This window comes from Pleuronectes platessa, chromosome 8 (assembly GCF_947347685.1).
Source record: "Pleuronectes platessa chromosome 8, fPlePla1.1, whole genome shotgun sequence".
In the NCBI taxonomy this organism is placed as follows: Eukaryota; Metazoa; Chordata; class Actinopteri; order Pleuronectiformes; family Pleuronectidae; genus Pleuronectes; species Pleuronectes platessa.
Genome location: NC_070633.1, coordinates 25,790,724 through 25,817,422, shown reverse-complemented (window position 1 = coordinate 25,817,422; position 26,699 = coordinate 25,790,724). Strand labels below are relative to the sequence as shown.

At 41.7% G+C, this 26,699-nt stretch overlaps 1 protein-coding gene across 2 annotated transcripts in view; it reads right to left on the bottom strand.

Annotated features, from left to right (window-relative positions):
- The window catches only part of ldb2a (LIM domain binding 2a), a 74,988-nt gene that overhangs the window by 7,068 nt on the left and 41,221 nt on the right, over positions 1-26,699 (bottom strand). The window contains exons 3-7 of one of the 2 annotated variants that reach the window (XM_053429598.1): positions 22,578-22,750; positions 12,949-13,071; positions 8,441-8,524; positions 4,471-4,594; positions 1,436-1,584 (exon numbers count right to left, since the gene is read on the bottom strand). In XM_053429598.1, coding sequence (XP_053285573.1) covers positions 1,436-1,584; positions 4,471-4,594; positions 8,441-8,524; positions 12,949-13,071; positions 22,578-22,750 — 653 coding nt within the window. The remainder of the gene's footprint in view (positions 1-1,435; positions 1,585-4,470; positions 4,595-8,440; positions 8,525-12,948; positions 13,072-22,577; positions 22,751-26,699) is intronic. The other variant, XM_053429599.1, reaches the window with a different exon arrangement.

Here is a 26,699-nt window from a genome sequence, read left to right as displayed (position 1 = left end):
GCAAAAACTACTGAGCTGATTTTCATGAAATTTGAGTTTGAGTTTTGCCCATGAGATAAAACCTAGAACCCCTTAGTGCTGATCTGGACAAAAGGGTCGAATCCAGGAATGTTTTATTCTTTTCTTTAACATTGTGAGAGGCATTTATTCTTCAGTTTCACCAATTTCCAAGGGAATATTTCAAAGATCTTTAGGAAAGAAATCTGCTTTTACGATACTGATAAGATTGTGTTTGCAATTTGGTGCAGCTTGATTGAATCTAATGGACATGAGGAGGTTATGTCTGTTTATGCAAAACCTACAGGACAGATCTCCATGAAACTTGGTGGAAGGATGCATTATGGGCTGAATAAGAACCAATTCAATTTTGGTGCACATCTGGATCAGGGAGCCGATCCAGGGTTTCTTAATTTCTCATTCTTTAAACTTACAAGAGGGTGCAAGGAGCAGCATTTAGGAAATATATAAATGTGTCTTGATGAAAAATATCAGGCATATTTGGTGTCTGAGAAATTTGGTGTGGATCCAAAATAAAAATCCAGATCAATTGAATTTAAATGTGGTTTCATGCATTTGAATGTATTTATTATTGGTTGGTTAAATCATAGATATTCATTAGGGAAGTAAAAATCTCAATAAAACCCAACAGGACATTTTCAGATTGTATATGTAGTTATTTTTAATTGATTTGTGTATTTATATCTGCAGCAGCATGCTCCTTAACATCCATACAGCTCTATAGCTGCTGAATACAAGCTGCCATCCCCTGTGGGCTGCTGTGAGTGCAGTGCCTTGCTCAGGGGCGTTTCAAGCTTGGTGGCTGTAGAGAGAGGGCAACATGTCACTCCTCTCCCCCGCCCACATTTTCCCACTCGGACCTGAGATTCAAACCCTTTATTAATTTATTTATCTGATAAACTTGCTCGAGCAGCGGGGGGTCAGCTCGGTCTTTCTCACGATCACATTCTGAGAGTTTCACTCCGAGAAAAACTGCTGGAGAAAATGAAGTGAGCAGCAACCGATTAGTGATTTGACACAAAGCAGCGAGAGGAGCACTTTTAATTCACCCTCTTCTCTTGTTATTTATAAATTTAGCTCTTCTTGTACTACTTTTCCCGCTTTGATGATTTTAATGTCAGTTGTGTCACTTTTTATGATATTTGATGTTTTCTCTCTTTGTCTTGTGGGGCGACATGTTGTCATACACGTCCCTCGGGGTTTCTTTGTCTCACTGCACCGGGTTCGACTTTCTCTCTTTCCCTTTCCTCCTGCTGCTTTCCCTCTCTCTCTCTCTCATTCCTGCAAATAAATCGAACCTTAGAGCTGCAACACCATTAGGAATTTTCTCCTGCCTTTGTGTAACCCGGCAAACAGGCGTGTTGCGAGGACATATAGAGTAGAAGAGGAGGCAAACCCGAGTGGAGCTGATGCTTACAGGTACCTGACTGGAGAGGCTGAAGTTGGTGGCCGGGCTGCGCTTCTTGCTGGCGGTGGTGCCCACGCTGCTGTTGGCGCTGCTGGCCGAGTTCTTCCGTTTCCTCCTCTTCGTGGTCGTCTGTCGGGCCGGCTCAGCCTTGGCGCGACCTGCAGAGAGAAACAGAGAATGTATTGATACATACAGGGACAAGGTGTAGGGCTGTGTGTGTGAGGTCATGCAGTAGAGGCTTGGACATGCACCATCCTAATTAAACATGCAGACAAACTTATTTGAAGTAGTCATAAGAGAAAGCAAACGCACAAACAAAGAACTACAACGATCCGTGCTTTGTTCTCTTGCAGAGGTGAAACCGCAGGAGCGTTAGCATCTTCCCAGACATGCACTAGTAAGAAATAACCCCCGGTCTCATTTGCATAAATGCTCAACAATGGACCCTGACGCTCGACGTAATGCAAATTTGTTAATGATTTCAGTGCTGCACCGATTGCCACGTTCCTCGATAGCACGGGCCAGATTAAAACTGCTCTGCTGTGGCAGGAGGCACGTCTGTGTTACTGAATGTGCTTTTTCCCCTTTTTCACCACCGCCTCCATTCTTGCACATTTCTTGCATTTCTATAGCTGGGATTTCCTGAGCATGACCATGTTATTGGTTTAATCATTTTCTAGTTGTAGCCTGCGCTGGAGAGAATCTGTCCTCGCATGCATTACACCAGCATATGCAACATGTTTTTTTGTTGTTATTCATTCATTCATTAGTCATATCTTTCCAACGGGCATCCATGATAATCGTGCACAATCAACACTGTGAGAGGGAAAATACCTTTTTTGTGATTTGTGGGGAATATTTCCGTTTTGAAGTTCTGTGGGTGTCCAGCTGAAACCGGAGCTAGAATCAGTTCAATTCAATCCAAGTTGTAGAAAAATTATCATTTTAAAACAATGGAACACAGAATGAGACCCATGGATGACAACAGAGAAAAAAGGCAAAGACATAATTGAGCATTCAGTGGGATACAGATGCAATTTAACACCAGGGGAAACTTATGCTTTTCCAATTATGAGCTATATGTAATTCCTAAAGGTGCAATTACACCGCGAGTGAAGTCATTTTTATTAAAAAAAAGATTATAAAGTGATGACACAGGTTAATAGAGATCTTGGAGATTCTAGTATTTATAAAGGAGTTTTATGTAGTGCATAATTTATGAGTACATGATTTTTTGAGAATTCTGCCAACATTTGTTAGAAAGCATTATTCCTTTTAATCTCAAGTGAGACAAGAGAACACTGCTGTGATCTTCAAACAGATGTCTGAAAATGAAATACATTTTTCTTACTAATCACACCGAGGGGGATGCTTTCATATTCAGTTAGAACAACCAGCGACTGGTGAGACAAACAAAACTGGAACCATAAATCAGAGCCAAAACAATAAGGGGATTTTTTTTTTTTATCAGCATCTTTCTTCTTTCGATTCCTGACTTTGACGGACGTGTGTGCAAAAATAAAAGTGGGCCTATTGTCAGAGACAATCATTTCTGTTATCCAACCGGTTTCCTTCAATGCTGAACCGGTGACGCACTAAAATCACTTCCATTTCCACCAAAAGGACTTATCGGAGCACAAATGCGCCTGTGGCTTCCTTCCTGGCCAGATCCCAACCAGCTTCCAGGCTGGAGAAGAATTGCAGGAAAAAGGGGAATAACAAGCTCGCGATTAAGAAAACTGCAATTCCAGCTAAACTGCAAAAGTCAAAATAAAGACGGATGACATGAGACGACCCTGAAAAAACACTCGTCTTAAAACCATCGAACAAACTGAGGAGATCTGGTTTAAGGGAACCTGAGAGATATTTAATGTAAAGTAAAAATACTAATATACAGTGTATATACAGAGTGTAACAAGCACTGAAGATACAAGAATAACACTGAAAGCTGTGCATGATATAAACCTGCATCAGCCATTTAATGTTTTCTCTTTCCATTTGAACAATTAACCTTCAGTACAGGAGAAGTTTTTTTTCTTCCTTTTGACTTTATATTCATAAAATGCTTTCCATGATTTTCCTTTTCTTTGAAGGACGTCAGTGACACTGGGGAGCCACTGGCCGGGGAGCTGGATCTACTGGTTTGATTACACCCGGCACTCTTAATTAAAAGTTACACAGGTCTGAGTCAAAGGCTTTTTGACTGGTGTTGGTTTTTAAAGACATCTCGTCACGGCTCGCTAAGCATTGCAGTAATTTGCAGCCACTCCAATGTGTCCACCAAAAAAGAAAAAACACCTCAGCCTACTCTTTTCTCTCCCGGCCTGAAACCTCACAGCCAATTTAAACCTGGTACTTTTCAGAAACCGCCCTTAAAAACATCAATCATAGAAAAAAACTGAGAGGCCCGTTCAGATCGGCGAGATTCGAGAGGAGACCCCGGAATTCAGATTTATTTCACAGGCCTGACGAACAAAACACATTCCAGGGGTTAAATCATATAATGGCTAATTTGGAAACAGCAATAAAAACAGTCTGAGAAATAAATACAGTTTTTTTAAATCAATCATGGTCGAGGAAATGATTTACACTAAATACTGAATTCACAGCATTTTAGAAAATTTTAATATTTCTGTTTATATCATAGACTGTACATGAAAAGTGAAGCCAGAGTATCTTGACTGCCATCTGGTGGCCGCCTGCGGTATAGGTCATAAACCCTGCCTCCTCCATGGCACTGCGTTGGACACGGACCAAACTAAGAGGTCAAATAAATTTTTCTCAAATATGATGTCTGTCATATTGTGTAGTTCTTATCACAGTGATTGATTATTGTGTTCATGTTCCAAATAGGTTTGGTTTTAATTCTGTTTTTTGATGCTATAAAAAAAGATGTGAAAAATCATGATTGACAGCTGAGACTGACCCAGGATTGAGTGTATCGGGGGATCTCGATAATGTGGCCCGGTCCTGCGATCGCTAATGCGAAGCTGATCCACGTGAACCTGTTCTTTCATTAGACAGTAACGATTTGAGGTATTTACCTGGTGGGGCGACCATTCTCTGCCATTTTTGGAATAAGCAGGTCTTGAGACAGTCCCGGGGGCTGAGGTTGTAGGTCTTGTGCCGTGACATGAGCTCCTGCATGGGCTCCAGGATGACACACAACTGCGGACACAACAGGACAAACCACACACATGTCAGTGTAAAGCCGGATTCCTCTGAACATCTGATGAGAGAAAAGAAACATGGGCCGTAAAGAGTTTGATGCTTAATTAATCACAGCACACTGACTTTGAGTGATCAGCTTTGTAGTAAATCTTTTTTTTATAGCCACTATTAATAAAGAAGCTTTAAAAAACAGTTTTATTGTCAAGTGCTTCGGAAAGAAGGACAAGGAGACAGATAGAAGGAGAAAGATGGGAAGGACGATACCTTTTAATATGAGCTGTCTTTGTTGAGCTGTTTACAACTCACAGTAAAAATGTGAGAGACACACACTCAGTGCAGACACACACACTGACACACACACACACACACACACATTTGTCTGGCTTCTCTCTCCTTAAACACAGCGAACACACAGAGCGCGCTCCCTCATTCCCACACGGCGCTCCAACAATATTCTCCACCTAAAAGACCTTAAGTACAATATTCAGTCAGGAGAGAAACTGTAAATCTGTGGTGATCTGCGGCGAGAGGAACCCGGGGTCAGCCTGTCATCTCTAATACGTCAGGCTCAGCTTATCCAGATAACATCTGGATCACGTTAGGAGCGGGTCAGCCCGACTTCTTCAACAGCAGGAATCATCCAGGTCGATGCAGTCAGAGGACACTGATTGGACGACCACTGATCAATACATGGTTTTTCCAGCCTATGTAACGAAACTATGTCGACAACTAAAGGAACCTGGAGAGTTCATAACTCGGCCAACACCCCCGATCTCTGCACGTTTAAGAAAGTGATTCTGGATCTGCTCCAAAATTTAACAACAAAAAAATACAGAACTTCCCAAGCAGAGGTAACGACCTATAAGTAATATCCACAGAACAAATTTGAGAATGTTAAGAATGTGCCTCCTGGTGATTTAATATCAATATCACACATGGGGGATTCTGTCTTTCAGTCAGATTCAACTACTTCCAAATGAACAAATATAATGATGATATAATATAATAAACAGTTTACCTTTAATTCAATCAAGCTGCACCAAATTGCACAAACTTATAGAGATCAGTCCCCTATGTACACCTTATTTATTTTAGATTTATGAATTATTCCCTAGGGAATCGGTGATAGTGTCAAAAAACTTAATTTTAAAGAAACAAATCCAGAATCTGATCTGAATCCAGAGTTCGACGATATATAGAAACATCATGATTGACAGGTGGGAGTCTCTGGGGAGTGTGTAACCAGGAGAGCAGTCGTTGAAAGTTACTGTTACTGTTTCCCAAAGTGAGTGTAACTGCGAGGTCAAAGCTGTAACTTGCCCAAGGGCACTTTGATAGTCATTACTGCGAGAGAGGACACTGTTAATCATTCTCTGCATGCTCAAATGATCCCGTCCGACCTTCAGCATCACACCGCCACCTCCACATTACTGATGTCAGGTCTAATCAGCACGCTCATCACCTCACTACACCTGGAATCCCATGTTCAAAACGCCCCGGCGTGCCGTCAGGGGCTTTTTAAACCAGTCCTGCTAACAAGCGTGGGCCGGCCTGCTTACGTCAAATTACCCTACACACAAACACAATGTCTGCTCCTCCCGTTAGGACGGCTGTGTTTTGATGCCACGCAGCTCGAGGTAAAGTGAACATCCCTGCAACAGACTAATCCCGTGTTCTCCTCTGATAGTTCCCTCCTGACACAGTAATATCCCTCCACAGCGCAGCCAACAAGCTCTGGCTCTCAGCCTGAAAACAAGGGCTATTTTCAGGCTGAATAGTAGGAAGCCGGCAGCTCCGATACATGGAAAGGCTTAAATACTCCAAATGAAAAAAAAACGAAAGTGTTTGTGTGTGCGTGTGTGTGTTGTGGTTGTGTGTGTGTGTGTGAGAAAGGTCGGTTGTAACCCCACAGCCAGGAAACTGTCAGTCTCCTTTGGAAGGACTGATAAACACTGGGAAAGGCCTTTTCCAGAGACACGTCGCTGCCAGTTTAATGTGAGGAAAGGGTGTGTTTTACCTTGACAGCCATGATAACAGTCGGGGGAAGTATCATTTGCAACATGTTTGACATGTTGAATAACAGCGACTAACCACCAGCAGCTCCCACTGAGGGGAACTGGGATCTCTGGGCTCAGAAATAAGAAAATCTACATTCTGCTTAGAATCAAAATATATAATTTCAGACTTTCTTGTGAAGAGTTTCAAAAGACTGCTTAAATGATTCTTAAAGAATTTGACTTGTTAATTGAAGTGTTAGTCGTTAAATCAAATTCGATCAAAAAATCATAAAATCTTTAAATTCTGTGTCTTTTCTGGCAAAGTCTTGTTTCAAATGTAGATTCTAGTTGAAGGTGAGAAATGAAAAAAACAGAAACGAGGTTAAATCGTCATTAAGAGAAAAAATTTCTGTACAAGTCAAAATTAAACCGGATTTGTTCTCTGGGAAAATCGACCAATTTACCAATTTTACCAAACACACGGTAACTCCTATGGAATATCTCTGGTTCAGGGGCCACTGAGTCCCGAGCGAGTAATTTTCTATAAAGACACAAACAACTTAACCTCTTTTAAAAAAACGCATGTTGTCAGTGAACAGAAAACAAACAAGGCTTGATCCCCGTGTCGTTGTTTTATTAGTACTGACCATCTGAATCCCTAGAATAGAGGACAAACACTAAATCTTCACTGTGTAATTACAGATACATGAATTACGTGTCTTCCTGTTCTCGTGTCGGTGTTTTTTCAGTGGCTTTCTGCATATAGAAAAATCATTGTTGGAAGAAAACAAAAAAAAGCCTGCTCCCTCTCTCCCTCTCTCTCTCTCTCTCCCTCTATCCCTCTCTCCCTCTCCCCCTCTCTCCCTCTCTCCCTCTCTCCCTCTCTCTCTCTGTGTGTCTTTCTTCGCTCAGTTATTATAAGCAGCGGAGGTGCCGTTCCCCGACTCGCGCGCCATTTCACAATTATGAGTCTCAACAGGGAGCGTTCATTAATGTTATGCTAATTTTCTGTATCCAATTAATTCTTCTCTCTCCCCGTCTCTCTCGCGCTCGCTCTTGTTCTCCCATTTGGAAAGCGTAGCTGTCAGTCAACTGTGGCGTCGGAAAACACACACACACACACACTCACACACACACGCACACACAAATAAAAGCCTGTGAAATAATCACTAATGTATTCAGCCGGCTTATACTTCCCATTTCCGTAAATCATATTGCTGCGGTCAGGTAGAAAAACATGTATATGCAGAGGAGCAGAGAAAAAATAAATAAGTGCTTATTTGTTTGTTTTTGATGCCGTGCACTTTTTGAAATTATACACTCAAGTTTTCAAACAGCCAACAGTGATATAAAAACGCATTCTGCCCATAAGCTCTCAGCTCCTGTACGACAGAGACAAAGAGTCACATTCACAGTCAGGATACGACCTCAGACTCACTGAAGAGAGAGAAGGAGAGAGGAGGAGGGGAAAACGGAATTTGAATATTCAAACACTGAAAAATACCTGGTTATTTAAAAAACTTTGACAAAAGAATTACCGATTGGCTTTAAGAACCATATTAGCCAAGACAAAGAAATGTAATATTCTTCACTCTTAACACAGCTTCATGAAATCCAGACGCTTTAGAATCAGAGATTTAGTTTGAAAACATCAGTGACATGAATCAATAGGTTTTAAAAATGGACAGGAATTGTTGCTCCGTGTGTGTAAGTGTGAGGAGACGAGAACAAAACAAAGGCAGAATGACAGTCATAGACATCGCACGCACACACACACACACACACGCACACACACACACACACACACACACACACACACACACACACACACACACAGAGTCTTTACCCTGAGGTAGTTGAGGGTGAAGTTGGTCAAACCCATGCGAGTGATGTTTTTGGACAGTTGTTCCAGCACCTGAGGGTCTTGTGCCTGTAAAGTCAGCAGCAGAGAAATGAAAAATAAAATAAAAGTATTACACATGTACACAACACATACAAACACAAGTGAGTCATAACACGTCTATATATTGTTATGTTTGCATTCAACTAGACTACGACTAAAGGAATTATCTACAGGCAATTAAGGCTAATTGGGTAATTCCATCGGATATGCACAATCGACACATTCACACCCTCGAGTCACGAATGCAACTGTTTAACGGTTATTGCAGTTTCTATTATTCTGAATGGAAGTATTTTCTGGCCTTCATTTCACGCTGTCGTCCAACTGTGGGCTAATTAATCAATATTAGTTTGTCATCCCATTTAAAATTCAGCACGTTTACAATTTTCTTATCTCGACCGAATTCGATGATGTCGGTGAACGGGGGGAAATATAATTGAATCACGTTCAGTTTGTGGAAAAACCAGCAAATACAAAAATCTCCCCATGTGATCCGCCCTTTAGTTTGATGCTTAATGTATGGAAATCATTAATATATATGAGCTGCATTATTCACACGTCAAATTCGTTAAAAAAAAGCACTGGAGACAATTAATAAATCGTGAAATATAAGATGCATTGAAACCATGTGTTGGTAGAGAAGGTGTAGGAGTGAAGAACAAATGTTAAATTAGAACTAGGCAGTGGGGAGAAAAAGCAAAGGCACCAATTACAGGAAGACATCTGATTGAAAAAAGAAAACAAAAATCCCATGAAGACACATAATTATTCACTGAGCTTGTTTTGGCGCTCCAGGAATACGCAGTCAAATTGAAGAAGAAAAATCTGTAGGTGTTGACGGAGCAAAGCACAGCCCAGACCGAGCCGGAGCCGGAGCTCGCTGGCATTCAGCGCCTCATGAAAAATGCATAATTCTATCTCCACTGGCATCTCTGTGTGGTGGGGAGTCAAGAGCGAAGAGCGAGGGAGCCCTTCTGTGGCGTCAGCAGGCGCCACGTGAGTGACGGGAGGACTCGGGCCAGCGAGCGGTATTGGCAGCCCGGGCCGATCGGAATCTGAGTCACTTTGCTCATCAAGTGGAATTAGGCTAAACGCACTGTACAGAAATTTGTCTTGGCAGCGCCGGTGCAAGAGACGTGTCAACAATTTGTAGAGTGTGTGCGAGTAAACACTGGCACATATGGCGCGGGGACAACAGAGACGCTCGGTTCAAGGGGCCGGAGGGAGACAAACAACAGAGTGAGAGCTGCAGGGAAACACACTCGGAGAAATTCAAGATGCACAACGGCCTAATGTAAGAGGAGTCAAGAAGAACTTTAAATACAACTTATTCAATCAGGGTTATACTTTACTTTCTGTGATGAGATGAGACTTTACAAGTTAAACTACCTAAAGTAAAGAGATTATTATTTCTTACCCCCCTATGGATTCATTATATAAACACTAATATGATGTATCACAGTGTATATGCGTCTGTTAAGCTAATATCACTGTGTTTACTGTAACAGCTGCTACATCGGTACCGTGATGCATTATTTGTTTGTTTTGTGTTTTGCTGCCATAAATGTTAATGTATATCTACATCAGGGTTTGAGTTGCACACAACTGCTCGACACGCCGTGTTTGTACAGGGGATTTGTATTTGTGTGTCTGTGTGTGTGTGTGTGGGTGGAAGGGAGGAGGGGAGGGGGTGAAGCAGATGTTAGGGAGGGAGACGTAGTGTCACTTGAAATGATGTGCAGCTCCTGCAGGGTGTTTGTGTTTGTGCATTTCTTATATTTTTTTTCAAATCTACTTTGTACTCCTACTCCTCGTTACAGAGGGAAATAGGTTCTTCAACTTTTTTACTTACTTTACAGTACTAGCTAATTTGCATATTAGTTGATAAAAAATAAAAACCCATTTGATGGAAAAGTACAGTGAAAAAAGATCCTACAACTTTAAAATGCTGTTCACAGCAGTGACTCTGGAGGCTATTCTCAATATTGAGAGCATTTTTAATAATTTAATAACATTTTGCCAGTAGTACTTTTGGTTGGACTTTAACTTGGAGTACCTGTAAACAAAGTTATCAGGAGTTTTCTGAAGGGACGTATTAAAGTTTAACTTTCACCACTTTCAAACTTCATGGAGTAATAACACCTGAGACACCTGTCAATCAAAGCAGTCACGCCCTCAAACATATTTCTGCTTAGTGGAAAATCATCACAACACTTTGTGACGACTGAAAACGACTCAGACCAGATTGTTTTATCGAAGAAATTAATTTGATTATAACTTAATATAAGTAAAGACTTCAATACAGATACATTTATAAAGTCAGCCTCTAGTGGCCATTACAAGAACTGCAGACATCTAGCTCACAGCACTGACTTGAGTATAAAGCAAACGGTTCCCATATTTAGCCTTTATAGAAAACATACATACAATATGTAAATGGTTAATAAGGCAGTAATGTGCGGTTTAGCTGTGTATTGATCATCATCTACTGTGGACAAGACAGAGTGTAACAGATATTGTAAAAGGAAATATGTAACAATAGGAGAATCTTTACTTACTGATAAATATTGTCTATTAAAATAACATTTATTATGGAATAAACCTTTAAATGCTGCAAACTGCTTGTACATCCTGAATACAGGAACCTACTACATTCTTCTTGCCATTAGGATTCTAGTAGGTCCAACAGATTTTCAGATTTCATGTTGTTGTTGAATATGAAACTTACACATTTAAAGTCCTGTACTTTTATTCAGTTAATTAATTTTGATGTTTTTGTCCAGTCCAAACCATGGAAGTAGTGTCATGGGTCAGTGCTGGTAAATAAAATCTACAGGTCCCTTCTTTATAAACTCTTCAAAACCAAAATAATTATGTTAGATATAGAGAAAGAGCCGTAGTTCAGCCAGAATCAGAAGGTGTGTTCTGATATCTGCATTTTTTTCTACTTCCCTACTCTGGCTCCCGAGTGTGTCTCTGCTTTCATTAGTCCAGGCAGCGATCAAAAGAGTGAACTCACACACACACAGAGATCACTGAAGATCTGGCCAGGACCCACGATACCCCCCCCCCCCCCCCCCCCCCCCCCCCCAATATCCCACTCTCTAGGAATTAGTGTGAATACCCACAGGGGCCAATTTATTGGTGAGTGAAATTCATATGAAGACTTGGCCAAAAAAGGAAAAACATGGCGATGGAGCAGAGCAGCCGCTCACACATCTTAGACTAGAGCATATTCTACCATCGCTATTTTTGTATTCTTACCAAAACCTTTTGACTTCTCTGTTAAAAGAAACCATTTAACTTTATTATATATAGATTCCTTATGGCTGTTTTCAGCACATGTGATGAAGGACTTCTGTAATATTTGAAGCTTTAATTAACGGCCATCGTGTGAGTGAGGAATAGATGCTTCTCTGGTTAGTTAATCTCCTAATACATGTTCTCATGAATTTCATCATTTATTAGTCCATCGGAGTCCAGTGCACAGGTCGAGATCTACAAGATGTTAAGTTGCAAATCTTGTTGAATCTAAATGTGTTTATTTTCTGAGCTTTTTAGATAAAATAGGAGCAGAGTGTTGGTTTTAACTACTTTACTTGTGGAAGATTTTTGTTTACGGGCACAGTAAGCAGTAAGAAAGTAACACCATGAACAATATACAGAGTTTTCTGACATGTGGACAATCTCCCAACAGCAATAAGTTGTTTTAATTTCCTATTTTTTTAAATGTACAATGTGTAACGTGTGTCTCTCAATCCAAACAAAAACAAAAGACCTGTAGTTTGATGGTGTCATGAAGCTGTCAAATCATTTTAGACATTTTAACACAGAATTCTTACATATTATATCTTTAAGCATAAAAAGACATGATACTTGAATGTGTTAACCTGATCGTAATCTGTTGAACTATACGTACATTTAATGTCTCATCACATTAACATCAGACCTGTGTGTGGAGGGGACATTTAAGTAGATTTACCTGTAGAGGTGTGTGTCTGCAGGGGGGGGGGGCCAGTGTGAGTATATGTTGCGTCTTTAATTCTTTCATTAATGTGTTTTTCTTCCAAACAGCTATATGGTGCCGTCTCAGTTCAGAATCATTAGACAGCAGAAACCCCTTCTGCCCCGGCTGCACTCCACAGCTCCACCGACTAAATGTGTGTTACACTTAGTGGAATTAAGCAGATTATTCATTCGACCTTGTTTTTTTTCCCCTCCCTCTCTCTCTCTCTCTCTCCTTTTTCAGACAAGGGCCCTGTTTTTTATCCTCGGTGCCCTTTGATGTCTGCAAATAAATTGGTTTGCAAAAATCCCTCCAAACTGCTTTGTTGGCGTTTAAAACCTCATATCCTCATGAATAACTACAGGTGGAGAAAAAAGAAAAAGAGGACGTGTCCTGGCCGAACCCGGGTGTTTGTTTTGTCGCGTGTTGGTGATGTCACACTCACGTGCATGGCCAGGATGCTGCGAGGGATGAGCTCCCGGTACTGCCGGATGGTAAAGTGCCACGACTTGATCCTCATCAGATCGTCAAAGGCAAACTCCAGTATCATCCGGCCCTCCGTGCAAACCTGGACAAAGATCACACACACAAGTCGTTAGCGTCGTTTCCTCCCAGTGATCTTTATAACTGGCTCTTAATGCCACTCCGTCAGCTGACCGGGGATCAGCGTTTATTGGCCAGGGCGTGATTTTAATAAAACAGTATACAAAAAAACAATAAAAAACAAAAACCCTGGAAGCGTTTTGTGTCCGTCTTGGAATTTGTTCGAGGACTCTGTTGCAGGGAGTGAGCTTTTATGAGCCCGATATTTACTCTGCTCGCTTCCCTCATTCAGAGCGTCCGTCCTTGGGCCTCTCAACACATCCCGCTATTTCTTTAAAAATGAGAAAATAAATGTAATCTGGAGAAGGGGTGTGTTTACGCCAGAGACAAAAGAACTTCAGGTCAGAGAGAGTTGCCAATTAGGAAGAGAGAGAGAGGGAGAGAGAGGGAGAGAGAGAGAGAGAGGGAGACAGAGAGAGAGAGGAGAAAACATTTTTTCGCCCCTTTAGCTGAATTCGGCGCCGAGGCCCTTTCGCTTCTCCCGTATTTCGTTGCTGTGACAACCAGGGAGCGAGAGGAGAGAAAAGAGAGAGAGAGAGAGAGAAATGGAGAGACAGGCAGAGAGAGAGAGAGAGAGAGAGAGAGAGGGGGGGGAAATCAGCTGATTAGTTGGCATGGCAACGGCAAAGATGTAATCCCAGCAGACCGACTCTAATCAATGCCCCCAGCGCAGATGGTCTCCTGAGGATCAACAAGAAAGAGGCTAGCGGCCATACTGCAACCCCCCCCCCCCCACACACACACACACAACCCCCCTCCAACCACAACCACAACCCACCCACTCCACTCCACCCCCCGACTCCTTCCCACTCCCACCCCCACCCCTGCTGGTCACGTGCTCCACCGTTAACTCCAACACGTTGAGTAAAAAAAAAAAAAAAGAGGCAGAATAAATAGAGGCTGGAGCTGCTGCCTCGACTGGAAATGTAAAATGTTCTCAGTCTTTGTGCAGCCGAGCGTCTCCGGAGTTTTTCAACTGAGCTCACAATGAGGACGTGTGGAGGGAGAGTTTGGTTCCTCGGTAAAAAAAAAAAAAAACACATGAAATAAGGTGGCACCAGTTATTTCTGGTATTGTTAAATTGGCTTAAAACAGACAGCGGCAACTTCTGAGAGACACTGGTTCATCTTTCATTATTTTACATGGACGTCTATATTTGGTTTTAACTTAGGGAGCTTAAAGTTATAAAGAGGAGAAAGTTACATTTTCTTTACATTGTAGATATTTATATTCTTTGTAGTACCTTGTGTGTACATAGTATTTTGTACTTATTTATACCTCTAGTGAGTGTGTATTTCACCATTATTTTTTAACTGCTGTAAAACTGTGGGTCTAATAAAGGACTTAATATCTTATCTTATCATGTTCTGTTATTCTGCAGCCTTTTAATAGAAGTGTTGATTGAAATGTAAAACCATGTTGTAGTTTGTGGTGAAGCTGAATTGTGTTTTATTATTGTGGAAGGTGTCTCTCTAATTTTGGCCGCCCATCATTGGAGGCTATAAGCTACAGAACACCTCTCTATATATAATTAATACTTATATTCTAACTATATCTTATATGCATCACGGCTTCACTACAGCTTCCCCAGAAATATTTGCCCATTTCACTTATTTAGTATAAAATATTGCAATGTTTATATTATTTTTAACTTCTTAATATATTTTCCTTCCCATATATCAAATAATTCTTCAGGTCAATACATGTACATTGTAATTTGACTTTTTCTGCCAGTAGACAAAAGTCCACACCTCTCTCCACTGTGACTGAGCTCCGAGCTGATCCAGTGGTTTTACATCCCAACACATCTGGGATCTGTTGCCTGCTCGGACGTTCGGCTTGTCTCAGCTTGATAAGTGTGGATTAGACTAAAGCAATATTTAGAAATAATCCCTGGTGTTTAATGGACAATGAAAATCTTTTTTTTATTTACTCTAATTCCAGCAGCAGTTTGTCCGACAGCTGACCTCAGAGTTCAGACTGAAAGTGACGGAAAGACTCGTAACACCTCGACATCTGAATCACAACGATGTGCAGTGCAGAATCTGTATTTCAACATTTGGTGATTTTAAGTTTTTTAGATAAACTAGTAACTCATCCCACCAAGTTTCATTGAAATGCGTTCAAAGGAGTGAAAGCTTCAACTCGCTGCCGCAGGTGATAAATGGGATTAATGGTTTGAGGTTAGGGTCCGACAAAGTACTTCCCAGTGGAAACTAGACTTTCTCAAGTCCCCAGTAACACCCCTGCCCAGTTTGACGTTCACTGGATGAGATAAGATAAGATACATTTATTAATCCCAAACACACATGCACAGTCACACTAGCAGATGAGCAGTTGTTGAGAAAAATTGAAGGACAGACGGAGACTGACGGAGATTTCTGGATTTATGAGCAGGACAGAAGGATTAAATTCTCCTTTATGTGTTTAAACTCCACTTCTTAAGATAAATAAACCATCTCAAACCCACTGGATTATGTAAGAAAAAAAAGATAATAACGACATTATTCAGAGTTTATTGAAAGACTGTAGAAGCAAAGAGGTAGATTATAATCCAAAGAAAGTCAATTTAAGCCACATGATGAAGCTACATATTCCTACAGGAACATTTTATATATATTCCCTATATGTTGAGTTAAATAATCTTCATGGACCCCCTGGTTTTCAGCCCATGTTCTACTTTTTCTTTTCCTCCTTGGAATGAAATCATGGTCATTAGAGGTTCTTCCCCCTTGAGCCACTTAAACCTATTAAAGGACAAAACACTTTGGCATGTATGAAGAAATAAATTACCCTTCACATAATTCCAACATGTGTGTTTTTAGTGGTTCTGCGGTTTCACCCAGCAGCAGCAGTGAAATAACTTGTGTTTACCAGTGAACCAGCGTTTCCTGATGTTCTCCAGGTGCTGGAGCACTTCAGTGAAACCACGCTGCTCTATTGATTCTGTTTTTCCATATAGTACCGACTGTGTCTCTTAGCCTCAGCTATAGCTCTTAGTTCTCTCCGCCTCTCTGAAACTGGTGAATTAATTGTCCCGCAGCCCGAATCCGACCAGCAATAAGAATCTCTTTAATTGCAACAAATGTGCAGGAGTTTGTCTTTGTGGCAAACTGCTGCAGAGATATATTAACCACCGATGCGACTGAGGCAGCTTCCAGTGTCCGTTCCATCACACCAAGCCATTTATTCCTCCAACTGGTTCGAATGGAATACTGGAATAGCTGTGGCCATATTTTGCTTTAGCTAAATAGTGTTCCCCCGGGGAAACTAAAAGGAGGACTAACCCCTCAAATTAAAAAGTGGTCCATTAAACGGTGCGGCCCCTCACGGAGAGTCCCTCATCGATTCGGGAGCGGGGTCATAAATCTTCCACCCGTCGGGGCTGAGTTCAGGGGATCTCCGGCTCAAAAGAGCAAGAAAGAATAACATCGCCCCGCTGCTGAGACACTATTCAATACTGTACTCTAACATGACAATCTATTAACAGCCGGGGAGCCGAAGGTCATTAGATCGATTATCATGAGCATTCACGACCGCCCTCCGGTGCATTTAAACAGGTTCAAAGTTGACTAAATATCTTCAATTATATAGCGAGGAGGTGCTGACATGTCTTATAGACACAGTAACTCAACTCGCCCTCTGCAGGGACAGAGAGAGGAGCCTGACATATTTAGATCACAGCATTAATTGTTATTTACGGTTATTGCAAACATAAATAAGTGAAGGGTGCAATAAATATGGTGTTTACAGCAAATGTGTCCAGTTGACGACTGAAACATTGAACCTCAGGCTTGAAACATCGGCTTATTACAGCAGATATACATCAATATTGTGTATATGTCAAACAAAAAGTAAAATAAACTAAAGACCACAGACGTATCTTAGTATCTTACTGTCCTTATTGATACGGTTTATATGAATCGTTAACAGATTTCTTTTTATTGTCTCAAGCATTAATATACGTCTCATGCTCCGAAACTCACTCATCAGTCAAACTGTCAATTAACTCGCAGCCGAGAAACTCATTTAATAATTTACCTCAAGTATTTCGGAGCCAGGAAATAAAGAGACTCACACCTGTGAGCCTGGTGCCTCCACACGCTGTCAGCACCGAGCCGGGACCTCAGAGTCCCCGGTTACACGTTAAACAGACACTGCAGCAATAACCGCGGGCGGCCATAAGCAATCACACAAATCAAACAAGTGGGGTTAAATTAGAGGAGCACCTGAGACGAGTAGATATCCAGTCAATAATCTGACTCATGTTATCAATGCATGAGTAAATAGAGCAATCACACATCTCATGATACATCTGTCGCCATACAAACACTTATGTGAAGACAAATAGGGCATAGACAACACAAAATAAACACAAGAAGTCCCACTGGTAATAAAACCACTTAAGACAGATAGGATTCTTTCACACCTTGCAGTAGGATTGACGTGTTCAGTAATAGAGGCAATTCAATGCAATGCTAACATCGATATAATTTAATATCTATAATCATAGAAATATAAGAATTGCATTTCCAATGTGTCTGAGATTTGAGGAACTGGAATCCGAGCAGATCCCAGAACCCTCCGAACCGCTGATAACACATCCACTGGTGAATGTCTCAAGGAAAAGAAAAGAAATCCACCCGGGGAATTAAATCCTCTTGTGCTGTGATCACTGTGTCACAAACTTGCCTCGCCTTTTTGCTCCCCGCTCGCCTCCCAGCATGCGGCAGCCCCCGACTGGGCACCAGTAACGAGGGCCGTGGCCTGTGAGCCAACACACACCGGTCAGGGGAAAGCAGGGCATGCTGGGTAGCGAGCAGAAGTGCCGGGAGGCGCCGGGCTCTCGGTCAAATTGGCGCCCCGTGTCACCTTGTCAACACCTCGCCGACCTGCCAACGCTCACACGTTGTCTCCCAAACACCTGGAGAACGCCTCCCACTCTTAGCACCCCCGCCATAAACCCCACCCACTCGTTAGCGTGCAGCACCCGAGCGATGAGGTGGAGCTGGAGCCAGAAGACAAGAAACGGTGTGGAGATTCTATAAATGGTTTTGTCACTGTTCAATTATATTTCAACTTATTTCATATTCTTTCACTTTCTCCAACTGTGTCATTGTAACATCAATTTGTTAACCACGACCAAAAAGCTCCTCTTCCACAACAGAGGCAACTTCCTCCAAGTCCGCGAGGTTCTTTCTTCAGGAAAAACAATTTCTTGCACGATCTTTTCTAACTACCGATTCTTATGACAGTGTAAATTAGTAAAAAGTATAAGTATAAAGTATAAAACTAACAAGATGCTCCACAAAATGATGATGTCCCACATGACAAAATTCACATAGAACTATGATTTATCCTATTTTTGCAATTTGGTCCATTGTTTTCTAAGATTAGATAAAATAAGAAAATCCATTATTAGTCTAACAGGGATATGTGCAGTAATATGCAATACTTATATGTGTAAGAGAATAAAAATATAGAAAAATACAAATGGAACACAAAGTAATATATACAGTGTAAATAGAAAATGCTCAGTGTGAATATATGTACAGGGAAATGGATTGATGCTCCATTGGATTGCACTGACAGAAATTGAATGGTATCAGACCTGAGGTGAAGATCATTCTCTCAGTCATGATAAACATTGAAGGCACCAGGTTTATCACTGGGATCAGGAAACCCAGTATTACCAGTTTGATGAGGTTCAGTGGGATCAGACCCACAGTGCAGCTCAGGTAGATCTGCAGCACCCTGAGGTGACTTCAGGACAGATTCATCTGCATGTCCTGATCCGTTCAGGTCACATTCATCAATGGATGAAATAAACTAAAAACTGAGAACACCTGCAAATTCTATTATTACCCTTCATTACACAGGGAAATCGTGTCAGAGCAAAAAGATGGTGGGAACAGTGGAAATGACGATTGTTAGGGGATATTGTCATGTAATGTTTTAACAGCTGGAAACATGGATGTGTAGGTTTAACATCCTTATTATGATTATACATGATAATATGCTGCAGGTTGTTTATATAAACATGTATTATAGCTGTGACCTAGACAAAGCATATAGGCCATTTGCTCTATTTTCATCATCTGTATTGTTTTAACCTTTAATCCTGTTATTTATAAATTTGATGTCAAATAAATCATCACAGTTTTCTCATCCGTCTTTTCTCAGCGTCTCAGATCAGACGGACTAACTCGGTGACTTCAGTGTCGTTATTTCTGACGCACAACAATGGTTAAAACTGCTTTAGCAAAAAAAAACAAACACAAGACCCAAGTTGTAATCAAGTAGAATAATTTGTTAAATGTGCTCGTGCCTGTAAAGCAAATGTGAATTAGAGTTTTTGTAAAAGAGAGAGAGAGGGTAGGAGAGAGAGAGAGAGAGAGAGAGCGAGAGAGAGAGAGAGAGAAAGAGAGAGAGAGAGAGAGAGAGAGAGAGGGGGGGGGGGGGTGCGAGACAAGCAAAGAAAGAGACAGGCAGAGAAAGAGAGAGAGAGCAGGAGTGAGGGGGGAGAGCAAGAGAGCGAGTTGGGAGCTGGGGATGATTTCTCTAGGGATGAAGGATGCGAGTGTGTGCGTGGGTGGGTGGGTGCAGGGAGCGGGGGGGGGGGGGTGCAGAGAAGAAGAAGAAGAGGGGAGGATGAGAGAGAGCGGTGGAGTAGAGAGCGAGGGGAGAATGAGCGAGTCGGGCAGGGGAATGAGAGAGGGGGTTGGGGGGTGCGGGTGGAGGAGAGCGAGGCGAGGCGGAGCTGATTGAGATTCGGGCCTCCAGAGCTGCAGGCTCCCGGCTGCTCCGAGCTCGGGGAGAACACGCTCAGTTATTGGAATTCTTCTCCTTTTCTTTTTCTTTTTTTTTCCCGTCTTTCTTTTTCTAATGAATTAATTCTTCTCATCCAATTTAGGTGAAGATGAAAAGAGAGCAGCGCTGGCAGCATCAAATTTAGCTTCTTTTTTGTGTGTGTGTGTGTGTGTGTGTGTGTGTTGTTGACCGGGCCCTCGACTGTTTGTGTTGCTGCTGCTGTTCGGTTAATATCTGACACTCGTTATTTATATAATGTTCTTTTCTTTTTAAAGGTGGAGCCTTGTTTACAAAACGCAACCGCATTAAAAGAAAATGTCCTGTGTGCGTTATTGTGGATGTTTCACGTTTTTCATTTACTAACATGATAACACAAAGAGCCCCCCCCCCACCACCCTACCTCACCCCTTCCTTGCTCCACCTTTACCAATTTACCGACACACAAAAACACACGTGCTCCTCCCCCAACCAACCTCCAGCCCCCCCCCCCTGCATGGATTCAAAACCACCTCCGAGAATCCGCAGCGACAGTGACGTGACCTCAGGATCCCCACGTGTCGGCGCTCATGCGTGTAAATATGCAGCAGCATGTAAACACACCTGCCTCACGTGAACTGACACCGAGCCTCCTCTAAATAAAGGTCCTGCTACTACAAGACGTCTCACGTGTGAACGAGCGCAAGGGGCTCTTCAGGAACTCATATTGAAATGTGATGAATAACAGCTGTTTGTTTAATATGCGGAGGTCAGAGTTCAGAACAGGTAGAGTGGCACATTTACTTGTTTATATAGTAATGTAAATGTTTTTATTTATAGAAATCAACTTTAAACTAGTACATATCACGATTAATAATATTACCTCTTATACATGTTAATACTTCAACGACCAAATATGTTTATATTGACATATAACTAGATTTACTGTGTATCTGAGAATCCTTGCAATGGGTTTTGTTTTAATCATATTTTCTCCTCCTGTGAAACTTCTGATGACTCATCTCGACGTCAGAGCAGAATATAACTTTTTTTCTCCCGATGACTAAGACGAGATGATGACGAGACGACATCATTTATTAAAACTTTAACTGTGACTATATCAACATCGAGTTTATTAGATTTTATTCAAACCTTAGGCTATCACACTGACATAAAAGTACCTTTAAAAAAACAGAAACCCTTCTCTATTGTTTTCCTGTGAACCACTTAACACTGAAAACATCTGTGTCAACTCATTTCTGACTCAGATTCTTTTTTTTTTTTTACAAAGGACTCGAGACAAAACAAAATCTGCAGTAAATCTGTCGCTGGTGCTGTTTTTCTATTTCACAAGGAATTTTCACGTCTAAGCAAGAAAAGGAAAAAGACAAAGCTCGGCCCCGAAGTGACACGGAAACCAGGAAATTCATGAATTAGGGTCATTTGCGATCTCAACCCAGTGGCACATTTTGATCATTTCTTTTCACAGAATCAGATTTCAGATCTTAATAACAGACAAAATGACTCGCTAAATTTTTTTCTTTTTTTCTCAATTATGTTTTTTTGATTCCTTTTTAGTCTCGCAGCCCCGGGCAGGTCAGCCACAAAGTTAATTTCAGACTCTGCACACCACACACACACACACACACAGACACACAAGTGAGAGCCTACTGTCAAGTCCTGAAAACAAGGCAGCGTTTGGCTGTTTAATGTCAGAACAATCCGGTCCGGTGCTGTAGCTCAGGGTTCATGGTACAGGGGACATGGAAAATCCCTTTAGCTCGGCTGCTCACCGCTGACAAGGTATCTGGCCTCAGATTCATTTAGAGAGTCAGCAGAAGAACACTAAGAGTCAGCTAGCCATCTGGATCAGTCTGTAGTGGAGCAGATATTCACTCCCGCTCGCTGGGGGATTCGCTCCCCAAAGTCAAAAGCAGATGAGCTCAGCTTTGGCGCGTTCAGGAGACCTCGGTGTCAGGTTCGGGATTATCTCACCTGAGCAATTTGTGTTTCCTCTGCTTTCTCCTGCTCCTGCCTGTGCATCACTTGTACGGCAAAACCAAACCCGTTGCTATCCCCAAGATCTTACTCATGTCCCTGTCCTTCAGAACCAGGTGTCGACTTTAAGAGCCGGTCGACACCTTCAACAGGAGATAGGCCTCTGGGTTTTGCAGTTAAGGAGCTAAGCGTTAAATTCTTTACGGCCTTGTAAAGCACCTGATTACGAGATTTCAGCTTGAACATAAATTCATGTAATGCATTCAAACTGAGAATTAAATAAAAATACGAAAATGATTGTTTTCTAGAGTCTAGAGAACAAAATAACTAAATTTCCTCTAAGAAAAGGGTTGAAAATTAACACAAGAGAAAGGGACAGGAATTAAATAACATGCACATGTACCTAAAGTTGATTTAGAGTTGAGTAAATCTTTAAATTTCACTAAATAGCAATGCAGTCATTCCCAAAAGGATCCACTTCTTCAGAGAGAGTGGACAGACGTATGAGATAACACATAGACCTTCTAATATCTGACTGTGGAGCCACCAGCCACGACAGAAACAGGGAGAATCAACAGCTGTGAATGGATTTGATCTTTCACCAGTTTAAACACCTCGTCTGGCCCATTATCATAGCTTGTGATCAATTATTCATGGTGGGAGAAGCGCGGAGGGGTCAGGTGTTACCTTTGTAAACATTGGCTTCCCGTGCTGGGTGACCATGGTGCACTGATCACAGTCCAGGGTGATGCAGGAGTTGTGGAAGGACTCCTTGGAGTGTTTGAGGATGTAGTGGAGCTCGCTGACCCCTCCCTCGAACACCGTGCTGAAGTATCGTGGGATCAGCGTCCGGCCGATCGCTGCAGGGAGACAAAGGAGAGGGCACAGCTGCTTAATACAGGAGAGCACATGGGAACTGATGTGGAGAGGAGACACTGGGCTTAGCGGCCGACACATAGGAGAGGAAGAGAGGGGGACAGCTTCAAAAACTGCCCCTGGTATAAGACCGATGCTGCTGCTGCTGGTATAGCTACAGGCTGCTAATGCTAAAGCTAAGATTTACATCTGTGTGGTGTTTAAAATGAGAAAAGATGGGATCTCAAGAATATATTTGAAATGTGGAGAATAAAGTCAAAATCATTCTCTTGTTGGGCAAGAAAGTGAAATTACACACGATTTCTCTTTGGAGGAAAGTCAAGTTTTAAGTAAACACACATTTTTTAAATCACCTTTTTTAATCAACATGTGAAGTCGAATGTCTCAAATGTTAAATGCTACTTTAACACGAGAGCTGTACAAACACTTTCCTTTTAATTAAATTGGCAAAACTGTAAAATTCAAAACCGTTTAAACAAAGAGAAAAAACACATGAATATGAATCTGAGGAGATTCAGTGGAAGATTTCAGTCCCTAACATTGGACAGTGCTAAAAAGGCTTTGATATTAGGTACTGAGTCGAGAACAACCTATAATAATTCACATTCTTTCAATTGCAGCATTAAACTTCTACAAAAGCCGATTTGTTGCATTTAATACCTAATAATTACACGTATATCATATATGTAAGTTCGATGTAAGACAACGACAATGAGAAAGAACAGAAACTGCACAACAAGGAGAACTGCTTCAGATTCATTAATCTAGATAAACATCATAATTGGCTGTTGTCAAAAAACTATCAGATGTTCAAACGGACGAGAATGATTCAAATATTTGAGAGCAAAGATTTTTCTGTATTTTCCTGTCGGACTTCTCGATCACTTCCAATCATTTCAGGGAAGATCGTGAAGTCGAGTGTTTATTGATTTGACCTCGACTTCTGTGCTCAGCCGGTTGAACGTTACACTGTCAATGAAGGAGCCTCAGCTTCTTAGATCAACTTTAAATATCTGTACAGTTAGTTACCGCAATTTGCAAAGCATTGTGGGTACAGTGCATGATCCAATATGTCCAACTGTATTTTTTTAAATTGCGGGAACATATTGGTTAAACATTTTCAGCTGTTAAAACCAATCATTTTAAGCCGAGCTGTAGTAATCCAGACAAACTAGTTGTTAAATGTGTGTTATTGATGATCCGGGTTATTCCATGAACCCAGATCCTCAATGCAACAGGCACACAACAGAGTCACAGAGAGTATTGGATTGTCCTGAAACCCATCGATCGCCTGAGGACCGAACACTGAGCTCAGGAAACCTGTTCACCCTTCAAGAAGTAAAAAAAAAACTTTATTCTGAGATTGAGTCTGATCTGTAAAATCCAGTTGTTACCAGCGCAGGGAGGTAAATTCACTTCCTTCCAAGATTAAAGATTTTCTTAAAACAACCGACAGAGTGAAGAGTTCCAGCCTCTCGATCCACTTCCTCCGACACTTCATACAAACACATACTTTCAAATCGGAGCATATTCTCACACATTTTTCTGAATAATACGACTCCACGACTGAGTTTTCAGGTATTAAACTGAATTATTAAGATGGACAACTTCTACAGAGCAAACTTTCTGCAGGAGCCTAAAGAGACAATGAAGAGGCTGCATGATGAAAACCGGAGGAGGAGTCAGGGAGGGAGAGATTGTCTTCGGTGTTTTATCGCCCTCAGGCTTCGTCTGGTTTCCATCTCTACTGTGTTAGCTGGCTTCAAGAAGAAGGATGGATGATGCACAGAGAGAGAGGATAAGTTTCCCATCACATTATGGATGCACTGTGATGCAATATTACACATTCCTGAATACTTGGATGTATGAAATAATGTGTTTTTTGTAGATGAAAACATTAACAGTATTTAATTTGGCTCATCAAGGGTTTTGAGAGTGTCTTACCTTCGTCAGCTAAACACCATTGGCTTTATATTTGAGCTTCAGCTTCTTTACCTCAGTGAAAATCCCACTGCAACTCGTAACTAAGAACCGGGAAACAAGCAATGCTCTCAACTCACCAGAGATGGAAGGAAGTTCAGTTCTTTATTAAGAGATAAATAATTCATGATATCTACAAAAAAAATCAACTTGAGGTGTTTTAAATGAAAGAATACTCTGTTAACAAGAGTGTAAACTTAGAAAAATCCAAAGATGCAGTCTCCTTATTCTAGAAAGTGATTTATTGTGACAGGGCGGCACAGTGGTTAAGTGGGATACCACTGTCACCTCACACAATGTAGATTCCCGGCTTGTTTCAGACTGGGGGCGGGGGTCTTTGTGTTACCACCTTTCCATCACGGTAAAGTTCCAGATCCGGTTCAGAGCCGGTTCCTGAGCTCGAACCAGTTCTCTGCGTTTTCGACAGCCAGAACAACTGGTTCCAGTGTGGCATTGACTCTTTGCTGGTCAGAGGCTGTGGTTGGTGTTTCGTGAACAACTAAACCAACCAAAACTTTGTTGTGAAGTTTGCTGCGACTTCGCAATGTGTCTGAGTGTTGTCACCGCTTTTATTTCAGACCAAATGGAGAAATGAGGTGTCAATGCCTCGTATTGAAGAATATAGTGAAAAACTTTGCACAACTGCATATGTAGATCAGGGATTGTAAAGCATCAGCATCAGCAGCAGAGCAGCAGCTGCGTCAAACAGCTTGTTTATGAGACAAAAACATCTTAAACCTCTTCCTCTAAAGGCAGAGCTCAATATTAGAGTTTGTGCTTCTGGTCGAGAGGCTGAGCAGAACAACTCCTCCCGTCTCCAGATCTCATCCTGCAGGACATCCTCCCTTAAAGACCCGCGTTTTATTTAGTTCTACGGCTTTAAGATTTCTGCTTAACACACAAACACACACATACACACACACACACACACACACACACACACACACACACACACACACACACACACACAAACACACACACGCCTGTGAGCTGCAGTACAACCGCTGGCTTCATCCAAATATCACTGGGCAGTTCCACATGAGCGAGTTGACTTGCTCAAGGGCAGGGCCAGAAGTTACTGGAGGAGAAAGTGCTACTCATTCACTCTAATGCACAGGGGATCTGAACCAGCAACCGTCTGGACTGTAACTGACGTCCCTTTTTTTCTGAGTCTTCTTTTTAAATATCATTCCCTCCACCGAGGAGCTTGTGTTTTACCCACATCTCTTTTTTTCTGCAGGGTTTCTATCACTTCCTCAAACGTTCTGTCACTTTCTCAGGTAATAATGCATGAAGCCAGAAAACTTTACACACATATTTAGGATTATTTGGGCTCTGAGTGTCATATCTTAACTTTACGTCCACACAACTCACGCAGAGTCTCCACAAAGATCACATGACACAATAACAAAACACTGTTTACAGTAACAGTACACCGAGGTCCCTTGTATCTCATGTCAACAGTGAGAAACAGTGATTATATAATATGTTACAAGGACAAAAGAAACTGCCCTGCTTTGAAAAGGGGTTGCTGGGGACATGCTGCTGCTTCGGACACAATAAAATGCATTCAGGAGGTCTGTGAGTTTGCAGGACGGTTAGATGCCAAAACACTGCACCGTGGTTTATCACACCACGACACGGGACCGAGCAACTTCGGTGAGTCTAACTGGAAGCAGCTTTCTTTTATTTCTTTGACGCAGTGACCGTGAGTGTGCTGCTGCCAATGCAGCACCTTGACAGATGTTGTCACATTTCATTCTGCTAAATCGGAGCCAGGTACAACTTCTTTGTTGTGTGAATTTTTTTTTTTGCTGACGTGTGTTGTTCTATGCGCTGCTGAATGTCAGCCTGACGCTGTGAGTCCCAACCTGAGGTGCAGCTGGACCCGTGGGAGAACTCACTTGGCATTAAGGGATTGTGGAGAAGCTCGATTCATTTCAACAAATGACT